Source organism: Prinia subflava, chromosome 5, assembly GCF_021018805.1.
Source record: "Prinia subflava isolate CZ2003 ecotype Zambia chromosome 5, Cam_Psub_1.2, whole genome shotgun sequence".
NCBI lineage: Eukaryota > Metazoa > Chordata > Aves > Passeriformes > Cisticolidae > Prinia > Prinia subflava.
This window is the reverse complement of record NC_086251.1, coordinates 38,136,598-38,147,735: the sequence shown is the minus strand read 5'-3', so window position 1 is coordinate 38,147,735 and position 11,138 is coordinate 38,136,598. Positions and strand designations below refer to the sequence as shown.

The 11,138-nt window shown below is 41.2% G+C and overlaps 1 protein-coding gene across 1 annotated transcript; it reads left to right on the top strand.

Moving 5' to 3' along the window:
- The first annotated feature begins 200 nt into the window (after positions 1-200).
- Positions 201-5,166, top strand: SPTSSA (serine palmitoyltransferase small subunit A). Its single transcript, XM_063398895.1, has 2 exons — positions 201-390; positions 3,143-5,166. The coding sequence occupies exons 1-2, from the start codon at positions 288-290 to the stop codon at positions 3,244-3,246; spliced, it is 207 nt and encodes a 68-aa protein (XP_063254965.1). The 5' UTR covers positions 201-287; the 3' UTR covers positions 3,247-5,166.
- The last annotated feature ends 5,972 nt before the right edge of the window (positions 5,167-11,138 follow it).

Sequence of the window (11,138 nt, the reverse complement as noted above, 5' to 3'; positions counted from 1 at the left end):
AGGCTCAGGGTCAGCCGTATAATTTAATCAGATCGGACCCGATGCCGGCGTTCAGCGGGGAGGGCCGGGGAAGCGGTCTGCGTTCCCGCCGTGCCCCGCCGTTCTCCCCCGCTCCGGGAGCGCCGGCAGAGCCCCGTGCCAGCCCCGCAGGCCGCGGCGCCTCGTTGCCGCTGGCCGCGGCCGCCCGGGCCCGGGGCGGGGCCGGGGGAGGGCGGTCCCGGCTGCACCGCCCCCGTCTCCGCTCGGCCTGGGCCCGGCGCGGGGCCGCTGGCGGGCGGGCGAGCGCCATGGCGCTGGGCTCGGCGTGGAAGCAGATGTCGTGGCTGTACTACCAGTACCTGCTGGTCACCGCGCTCTACATGCTGGAGCCGTGGGAGCGCACCGTCTTCAGTATCCTTCTGCCGGCCGGGCCTGGCGAGGCGGGGGGTTTGTGTGGGGGGCCGCGGCTGCCCCCGTCCCTGTCGCGCCGTGTCCGGCGGCGGCTCCGGGGCTGTCCCGAGGCCGCCGGGCGGGTGTGGCGGCTCCGCCGGCCCTGCGCGGTGCTCGGGGAGCGCCCGGGCCGTGGTCGTGCTGAGGGCGCTGCCGCCGGCGGGGCTCGCCGGGGATGGAGGCGAGGCGGGCCGGGAGGGGAGCGGGGCCGGGCCGGGCCGGGCCGGGGGCAGCCGGCCTGAGGCGCGGAGCGCGGCCCGAGCCCGCGGCGGCCACAGGAGCGGCGGTCTCCGCTTGGGACCGAGGCTTGACCCCTCCTCGCTGGCGGGGACTCAGCTCCTCACCCTTCCAGACCGACATCCTGCCCGGGCTGAGAATAATCCTCACTCTGCTGTTTCGCATGCTGTGTCCGGGCGTCTGGCAGCCTAGTCCGCTTCTCCTCCGGCATAAGTTTATATCTTTGGAGTTATGGTAGTTCTGCCTTTTGCACTGAAATCCCGAGCTTTCTGTTAAGGATAAGTGTCTTTAATGATTTCTTTTGTATTTTTGCCTAGAGGAAGGTAAATGTGCACGCTGCAAAACCTTGCAAGCCTAGGCTTTCGTGCTGCTTTGTCTCATGGCTTTTATTTCATGGGTATTTAATCCTCGGGCTGGCAAGTTTGCTTGGCTGTTTCAGTGGGGAAGAACTTGACAGATGCTCATGTAAAGGCGTCTCTATAAAGACTATATGTAGGTTTGCTTCTTTACCTGGCCCTTTCATATAGGCAGCGCATTTTCTTAAGTATTGCTGTGGCATCACGATTATTTTTCTCCAAAGTGTTGACTATTTTGATGTTGACTTAAAATGATGTCTCAATACGAGTGAGCCCTGAGCCATCTCCAGTTAATGTTGAGAGAGAGAGAGAAATTAATTAAAACATTAACATAAAGAAAGGTATAAGTAGTAGCAAGAAGCCGCTTTTACTGAGATTCTGCTCAGTTTTGTAAAGAAATGCACATTTGTTATGTAAAAGTGGTTGCCCGAGTTACAGTGGTGTGATAATTTTTTCTGCTTATATTAAGTCAGTAAAAATTGAGGTTACTGGAAAAGAGAAGTAGTAAGTTTTTATAGACTTACTGTGCACAATTGTTCAGGTAGGGGTTCTTATGTTGTATTTCTTGTTAACGTGCCTTCTTCCTTTTATGCCATGCCTGTATCACTGAGGAAACCTAATTTTTGTTTTCCCTGCAATTATATTAGTCATTAGTCATAGTATTTTTTTTTCCTTTTTACCTTGTGCAAAATATTTAAGTAAATGGAAGCGTGTGCATGTTTGCTTTCATGAAATGTTCATATTGTAATTGCCACATAATATACAAATGTAAAGAGTGGCACAAGCATCACTTCTGATCACCAAAAATGTTTTTTGTCCTCAAGCTGGATGCTGTGGCTGTAGGTGGGTCATGTTTGCCAGGTGCTGGATGGATGAAGTGCGGACACAATGGCCTTGGGAGCTAATGGTGTGTGGCTGTGCTCCAGTATCAGAAGCGAGCACTGATATGGAAATGTGGATGTATGAGTTGACCTTCATTTTAGTATCTCTTGCCGTATAATCCTCTGGGATATAAATACACCAAGCAGCTCTAACAGGCACACCTCGTACCTGTGCTATGCTGTCAGCGAGTCGGTCGTAGAGTGCTTGTTACGTCTTGCTGTGGAGCCTTGATTTCAGGAAAGCGCAGAGCACGCAGGGCTCCTCTGGTTTCACCTGTGGAAACTGAGTACTGCTGTCTGGCGTTATCATGCTTGTTAATCTGCAGTGTGTTTTATAGTGTTTCGGGCTAAGTTTACTGAATCTCTGCAGGTAGTCGGATGAAATCAACAGCTCTTTATTCACTCTGTACTTTTGAATTTCTGAAATCTTAAGCTTTCTGAAACAATAATCTTTTAGCAATCTGATGCCAGAATTTGTTTAGATATCAAAAATCCTTGAGCTTGACAAAAGTCCAGCTGTACATGGACTTTATAAGCTATTGTCTCAGTTCTCTGTATAAGTTTTACAAAAGTTCCCTGTTCAGAGTTCAGCTAATAAAGTGGTCATCTGCAGATTTTTTAGCTGATAGCTTCACGTGAAGTTTATTTTGCAGTGCAATCTCCCATAGTAAAGTACTAATGAGTGTGTTTATTTAAGTACACACCTTGACTCAAAGCTATGCTGATGCTCTGAGGCTTTGTGAGTAAAGTAGTTAGAAGACATCTAATGGTGTCTGCTTAAAAAGGAGGTCATCCACAAACAAGAGTGGTGTTATTCAGTAAAGCTGCTCATATTACTGTAGTTTTGTTTTAGTTTGGATTTTTGGGGTGGTTGACCTTTTTCTGCTTGGCTGAATGGGACTGGCTTCTGCAGGACTTGCTCAACATCTGAGAAGATGCATGTGGAAACGTGTGTTTTCTCAGTGCCCATTCTGTTCTGGCCTGTCCTCTTGTGTCACTGTCAAGGCAGTGGATACCTTGCAAGGCATCCTTTGCAATTCACCTGATTGTTCTACTGACATTCTGGTTTTCAGTGTTCTGTAGGTTCTTCTGTGGCTTATAATTGCTGAATACAGTAGATCATGTCTGTTTCAGAAATGTAATGTTATAAGACAGTAACCACTAAAGTTTTAATGCCATAGTTTGTGATGTCTTGTGTGATTTCTATTTCAAATGCTTTTTTCCTCAACTGTAATTCAGATTCCATGCTAGTTTCCATTGTTGGAATGGCACTGTACACAGGCTATGTGTTCATGCCTCAGCACATCATGGCAATATTGCACTACTTTGAAATTGTGCAGTGATGAAGAACGTATTTACAAGAAGTAACTGGGCTTTGAAATCTGGTCGACAAAGAAGAATGAACCTCTTAGTTTTACCAAGATTTCTGCTGAGGTCCGAAAGACACAATTATGACTCTGAAGACTAGGAAATGAGTTATGTAGAGCAGGGACGTGAGATGGTCCCTTATGTTGTGTTCATTCCTTTTAATTTTACAAGATATGCCCTTGTATAGTAGTTTTGTCTACTTTAACATTGTGATTGTACTTTGATATCAGTATTTTCTTAACTTTGTGACAGTTTCAATATTGCACTGTGAAAGCTTTTCTTAATTGTAATTTTGAGTAAATCTTAATTGCCTTCTATTTTTAATCAGAAAGTCATCTTATTAAATGGGGCTTAAAGCTTTTGCTATTGTATGGTATGTATTTGCCTGGATATTTCTATTAATGCGTTTTGTAAGAAAATACATCTAGATTCATATTAGAGACATGGATATATTAGTCTAATGCTATTTACAAAAGTTAGTTTGTATGACTGAACTCAGGTGTACTGTTTGCTGTCCAGACTTTGTTCAATGGTGTATTTGTGCATATCACCTGAATTTGGAATTAGCAATTCTTTCAAGTTTCTGTATTCTACCTATTGGAGGTGGGAGGGGGAGATGAGGCATTGAAGCAGACTGAAGACTGCGTTTGTTGTATTTGAAATAGTGCTGTGGTTCTGGGCTCTATCTGGGTGGAGGGGAAATGGACTTTTCTTTACTGTCATTGGCCCACATATGGCTTTGGGATAGCACTTTAAATCAACCCTGTTTTTATAGCTACCAATTCACTTTTACAGGATGCTTTATTATGTTCCAAAGGCTATGGTTTCTGCTGATTTTCACTTAACAGAGTAACTATATCTAGGTTTTCAAGGGGTTTTTTATTGCTGCTAGTGTTCCAAACATGTTTTCTCTACAAATGACCAAAACATAGGGATTTCAAGGGACTTGAGTTACAACTACAGCAATAAGTAGCTGAATACTTGGCTGAAGTCCTGTCTTTTTTTTAATAGGGATTTTTTTCAGTTTTGTATTCTGAAATGCAAGATGGTAACAACTTTCCTAAGTGGACAATTTTTTTGTTGTTCTTGTTTAAAAAATAAAAGTTAAAAAGCAGAGCTTTGATGCAAAACTTTCGTGGAGAAGTTAATGTGTTTCCGAGTGCTGCTTGCTTTTCTCAGAACTTTCCAAAAGTGATACTTGACCAAAGAACTGTGATTTTAATGGCCCAATAATAATTGGTACTGTTACGTCTTTTATGCAACGTCTGTTGACATCAGAAATCGTAGATGTACAGTATATATAGAAATATTGTCTTTCAGATTTATGTCATTTTCTCAAACGTCTACTCATGAGAGGAGGAGAGTGTTTTTCCCTGTATTTAAATCTTCATATATATTTGATTAAAAACCCTGTTGTTGTTTTGGGAACTAAAAACAATGAGCCTTAAACTTCTTAGATGAACCTGAGCTTTACTGAAGTTGGTAGGAGTCTCCCTCTAATTCAGTGCTTTCACTTCTTAATAACTGGCTGACAAAACATGGGTAGGTTTCTGGAAGTATGTGTTTTGTTATTTTTTGTGATGTTTTGTTGTGGTTTTATTTAAATGTATCCAGAGTTGTATGTGAGCATTTTAAATGTATAGATAGTCATGGTGACAAGTTAACGTACTCTTTTTGAAGTAACATAGCATAAATCAAATCTCTCTGTGGATTAAATCAGTACTTGATTGTGATGTTTCTTTGCAAACTACTACCAAGATTGATAACCTCTTTTTCAGCAGTAGATATGTTATTTGTATGAGGGTGAGAAAATCCCTTCTGTGTGATGGCATTAGGAATGTTAAGCATGATTTTTAATTGTGAAATATTTTATAAAAGGCCTTTGATATACTGACTTTTATTAGCTGTCTGCTTTTTGTTGAGAAAAAAAAGAGTAACCATTAATTTCCAATTATTTGTGTTAAGTTGGGTTGATTGATACCATACTTGAATTCAGTTTGCTAATATGAGTACAGTCTTTTTCAGTATTTCTTCTAGTATAAATCAAGAATCTATTAGTCTTGGACAGATCTTTTTAGATTCTGAATACTTCCTTAAATTGAGTAATTTCATTAATAAAATATGATGTGTTTACTGAAGTTTAAATTTCTAGAAGAAAGTTTTTGCAGCGTGTCATTTTGTTTAGGTTGAGCTGGTGAAGAGATGGTTCATATGGTGATAATTACAGAGCAGAGTTTTCTTTCTTAAAGTAGGGATATTGGTAGAGATTTAGTTAATCGTTACATTTGAATAATAATAAATGAATCTGAAGGCTACCAAGTTGTTTTCTCACTGCAATCTGCCTTATTGTCATATCAGTTGGAGGATCATATCCTCTGTGATAGAACCATAAGATTTGTCTGTGCAAGCTGGAGGTTGAAGGCAGTTCAAATATCATTTGGAGACAACTGGTCAATTATGCTGTTGTTCAAACATGTTGTTAACAATTGAGGCATTAAAAATTTAGATAAATTTGGAACAAAAAATTGTGAGAAATGAGGAAAAAAATCACCCGAGAGACCTGCAAGTGGCTGTATGTTAATCTTTTAATAGTGATAGCTCTTGGGGTTCAGATTGTATCATTAGAAACAAGCATTTAAAAATGCATTAGGTGTGTCATATAGCAGAACTGATAATTCCAGTTTGTGAGGCAGGCAGACTGAGCTGGGCAACTCCCTGTGCTGGAGGCCCTGGGGCTCCCAGAGCCAGCTCTGCAGAGGCTCCTTGGCTGCCTCCAGGGCTGGGTACTGTAGAATTATTTATTAAAAACCTTTGCAGAAGGAGCTGCTCTAAGACCAAAACGGGCATTGTGTTGCAGGACATCAGGCTGGAGCCAGGAGGAGATCCAGGAACAGTGGTGGTGGGGCTTGAATCAGTTATATCTTTTTATATACATATATACGCACAAACTCTGTTTCTTAAGTATGTGTGTATATATAAAAATACTGTTTATTTCTTGTCAAAAATCATTACATAGAAATTAGTGTGGAGACAGAGGCTGTGGGGTTTCTTTTCTGGTTTCTCTCCCATGAAGGAAAACAGAGAATCCTAAAGTGAGACTTTCTTTACAAATTTTTGCAAGACATATATTTGTATATCCATCAGCATTAAAAAGAAATAGGTATGAAAGGAGCATAGCACTGTAAAGGGGAATCTTGGGTGCTAGATGGGCATTGTGTTACTGCAGACTGGTGCAGCTGGCATGTGAAGCATTGCCTCATTCCATTCAGGTGAAGAAATGAAGTGTGCATTATAAATGCTGAAGAAATGGTACTTGCTGTTGACTAACAACAAATAAAGGTTATATTGAGCTGAAAAGACACAACTTCAAGAGATTGGGTATCATGGATTGTGCACACAGGTGTGGACAGAGCAGCCATCCCGTAAAATACCAAAGCTATGGACTCTGGAATTGGCACCCCAGTAAAGGTTTTCAGTGCCCGAAGTTCCTTGCACCTGCTTATGTGCTCATGTTTTCTAGAACTGCTATTGTTGGAAGACAGTTTTTCCCCACTTGCTGACATGCTATCCCAATATCACTGTGGTGCTTTTGTCCTATTTTTTGTCCTTTTTTTGGTCCTTTTTTTTTCCAGACAAAAGGAAACCAAACCCTTTATGTATTGTTTCTCTGTTTGATCTGCTGGGTCAGCCTTAAACAGTAGTCATCACTGAATACAATAGCTGCTGTCTTTTCTGCCTTTTGTTTGTGTAGTGATGACTTAAGGAGAAAATCTGGCATCATAGTCCAGAGCTGGATCTGCCTCCTCCTTGTAATGGAGAGACTATCTAGGTCTGATCTAGATTCCAGTGTAAGATTTGGGCAGAAATTCCTCTGCTTTTCATAACCTTCAGTGCATCACCACAAGATCCTCAATCCATCTTAACTAGCACTGCATGATGGAATAATAAGTTACGAAGGTATGAAGAACTTTTTCTGAGAGTTTAGCTGGATAAGAGTTGAACAGGCCTTGAAGTAAACCTTAGTCAAACAGTGATCCAATTTCCAAAGTAAAAGATCTATCACATCATTGGAACTAATAGGTGACCAACACTTTGCTAATCGTGTCTGATGTAACCGGTTTTTATTGATGCTGTATCTGCAGGTGGAATTGTCTCAGCATGTCTTGCCTTCCGTGTTCTCTGTAATTTGAGGTGGATAGCATATTTCAGGCCCAGATTTTACAACAATAAAAAGATGCACTATATAACCCCCAAAAGAACTTTGGGAAAAAAACCATCATGGCAATGATTGATATTATTTGTCTTTTCTGTGAAATTTGTTTGTTTCTACTGAGGCAGAAAAGTCAAGTAGCTATGATCACATTGGAATTTAAACCAAAAATCTTCTGGCCAAGGTTTATGTTCCTTTCTTGCCTCTGTAATGATTTGCTGTCATCCTCTCTTCCTTCAAGATGTTCTTGCTGCACATACTTCAAAAAGAAAGAAACAAATTCCTCAGAACACATTGCTCTGTGTTGCTCTTTAATACACAGTGGTAAGGTTACAAAATTCTGGAAGATGTCTTTGAATAATATTCTTGCTGGAGTAATAGGATTATCCTATTAGCTCATCTGAGGAGTGAATCAGAGGCATGCATGCACTCTGGCATTGAATATCTAGTTACTGTCTAGGTGCTAGACTACTGACTGCTTATTGTTTTGCTCGTGTTATGTTACCAGCTCAAAATAAGTACTTTTGAGAGAAAGCCTCCTGTGCCACATCCCAGGATCTGAGAAGTTTGTATACTTAAGTAGTACTCCCTGAATTTTAATCAGAATTAGCAAATAGTTCTGAAACTCGGGATAGAATTAGTGGGTTCTATATATATATATGTATGAAGTGGGGTATGTTTTGCTATTAGACTTGTTTTAAAAAAAAATCTTGAAAAGCATTTCTGTAGGGTATTTCAGTAGGTTGGACAAAATATAGTGCTCAGCTCAGTGTGACCGAGGATAAAATGTGCAGTTTTTTTGTCTTAGGCCACAAAGAGGGACTGTTGAACTCACGGTTTTCTTATCAAATGGGAAGGTGGACTTCACTGCAAAGGGATCAAGGGGCTATCTGTACCCAGAGAATAAGGGACAACTTCTGTGGATCTGAGGCTTTCTGGGTCAGGACACAGCTGCAGGGTCTGCCTGCACAATGTGATGGTGCCTAATGCTGAGATCAGAAGGACTTGTGCCACTTCTCTGCAGATCCTTGAAAAGAGAGTTATATTAAGCTGTGCTTACATTGAAAAAATTTCAAGTGTTTGTGAGGAATCATGAAGAAGTTGAAGTAAAGCATGCCAGCTCTGGTCTCTGCTTTGTGCTGCGTGGTATGAGGCAGACAGCCTGTAGGTATCTGCGTGGTGTCTTGGGTTTCCATACTGCCTCTGCTCAATGTCATGTGCACATGAGAGCACAAATGTTCTGTCTTGTGCCTTTTGAAAAATCTTAAGGCTTGTTCAGAAGAGTGACAAGTATAGTTCAAGTCTTTTGTGCCTCCTTTGCCTGGTGACTGCAATCTGGGGAGCGGGTGCAATTACACTGATTGTAATCTCTAATTTGATAGAGATGACTCTTCCTTTCGAAGCCAATGTATATACATCCCATGATATATCAATGACATGGATTTCTCTGCTTGCTGCAAGAAGCAGTCTTGCTGGAAAACCCTGTTTTGTCTGACATTGCAGCAACATTGGAACTCTCCATAAAACTATTGATAAATCATTTGCTTTGTGCATTAGATTGGTTTCAATCACTGTATGCTTTCTTAAATAGTTTCAGGCCTAGACAGGACAGTAGACTTGTTGAGGAAACAGGGATAAGAGAAACAGAAATCCATCCATGTCCATTTTATTTTACCTGCTGAGTTAGCAAGTGTGTTTTAACAGTTGGAGACTCAAATTTCCAAGGGTAAAGCACTGAATTACATTAACAAAGGAAAACAAGACCTGGAAAGTATCAGTTGTGATACTGTGGTGAGGGTCTGCTGAGACATCTGGCCTGTGAGGGTGAATTATTATTCTTTTTTTTTTTTTTTTTTTTTTTAAGGCTTACTTATATAAGCAAGGTGCTTGTTAGTGAACTAGAAGACCAAAAAAGAGTGGAAATAAGTAGGGACAGGCTATAAAGGAGATGTGTGAAAGCATTGCTTAGACAACCAGATGACCTTACAAGACGAATGACTTGTGTCAGCAAAGGCAGTGGTGGACATTCTCATATGTTGACTTTAGAATGGCTTCTGACACAGTCTCCCACAGTGTCTGCATGTGGACCACAGGAACTATGAGTAACATGAATGGACTGTTTGGTGGTTTGGACTGGATGGATCACTGTACTCAGATCAGTTACTCAATGTTAATTTGTAAAGAGGCTTAAAGTGGAGTACCCTGTAAGGTGTTACTGGGGCTGTTGTTCAGTATCTTCATAGCTAACCCTAATAATTAGTCCATGTTCCTCTATGGGGAAAAGAAATATCTGCAAGATAGAGCCTGGGTTCAGAATTTGGCTGACAGAAAGCTCCAGCTGTTTGACAAGGAGAAGTGCAAAATTCTCAGCTTTGCTGAGAGAGATCCTCGGAATCAGCGGTGTGTGCTGAGCATGAGCCAGCAGTGAATTCACAAGACAATTATGGCAGCCTGCATGCTAGCCTATGGTAGGAGAATGTGGCCACCAAACAGAGGACAATTTTTGTCCTCATCTGCTGAAGCAGCTGCTGCAAAACTGTGTCTGATTTTGGGCTCTTTGATTCCAGAAGAATGGTAAGGAACTATCCAGAAGAGACAATAAAGATTAGGAGTTAGGAACAGGTTTCTTAGAGTAGTTGTGAAACCTTTCACCTTGATGGTTATCAAGACTTCTCTGGACAAAGCCATAACTAACCTGATTAGAACTAGTGTTGGCATTAGTCATGCCTTCAGTGGGAGGCTGGACTAGGTGATCCCAGGAAGCACTTTTGAAACAGCTTTTCTATTTTTTTTAAAGACCAAGGAAAAAGTCAGGTGAAGGAGTGTGAGGAAAGCGTCTCATGAGCTTGCCCTGTACTTTGTGATTTTTGGCTTACAATACTTGTCCTGAGTTGTCTTCTGGGCTTAAACATTGATTCATTCTTACTCACATTTGAGGACTTTTATATTTGAGACTTAACGTACAGGCTTGAATGACTCTACTGTTAAGAAATCAAAATACTTCCTTTCATTTTCTATAAAGTATTGTTTCTGGAAGAGAACAAAAAGAAGAATCTAATTCCCACTCATTCAGTTTGAGGCTGTTCCATGTGGAACATGAAAATAGCTTATTTTTAGGAGCTTGTTCTTCTCATGAAAGGCCCAAAACTGCAAACCAGGGAAAACAAGCTTGTTTTTGCAGTAAGTATTTATGGAGTAATTTTTTTCCTTGTATTTTTTCCTCCAATAACCTTTTGGTTATTGTAGAATTGCTGTTAATGTTCTTTTGTGAATTCCTGAATAATATGTGGTTAAGCATTGTTAAAAAGGAATGCTCTGTTGTCTCCCACCCTTGGATCTTCCCTAGCAAAAAAAAAAAAAAAAAGCACCTTGTAAAGAACTTTTTTTATTGTAGGGGTCAGAACACTTTAAAACTGCCACCTAGATGCCTTCTGTCAGAGAGTAGTCCTTTATTTTTTGGCCTTTTGTGGCAGCTGAGAAGAAAGAGAGCTTTTCTTCTGGCTAGAGCCGATTTTTAGCTTCTTTGGACTATAAGATCTCTGAGATCTTGTCAAACATGAGGATCCCTGTAACTTGAATTCCTCTTGTCTCTATGTACAGTCTAATGGGTATGGGATGTGATCACCCTTTCTAGCTGAAGTTAATGTCAGCTTTAAT

Bases quoted from the DNA above. Each gene is read 5' to 3' on its own strand.
- SPTSSA (XM_063398895.1), top strand. From the start codon at position 288: ATGGCGCTGGGCTCGGCGTGGAAGCAGATGTCGTGGCTGTACTACCAG. The intron at 391-3,142 runs GTATCCTTCTGC...ACTGTAATTCAG, and splicing joins GTGGGAGCGCACCGTCTTCA to ATTCCATGCTAGTTTCCATT.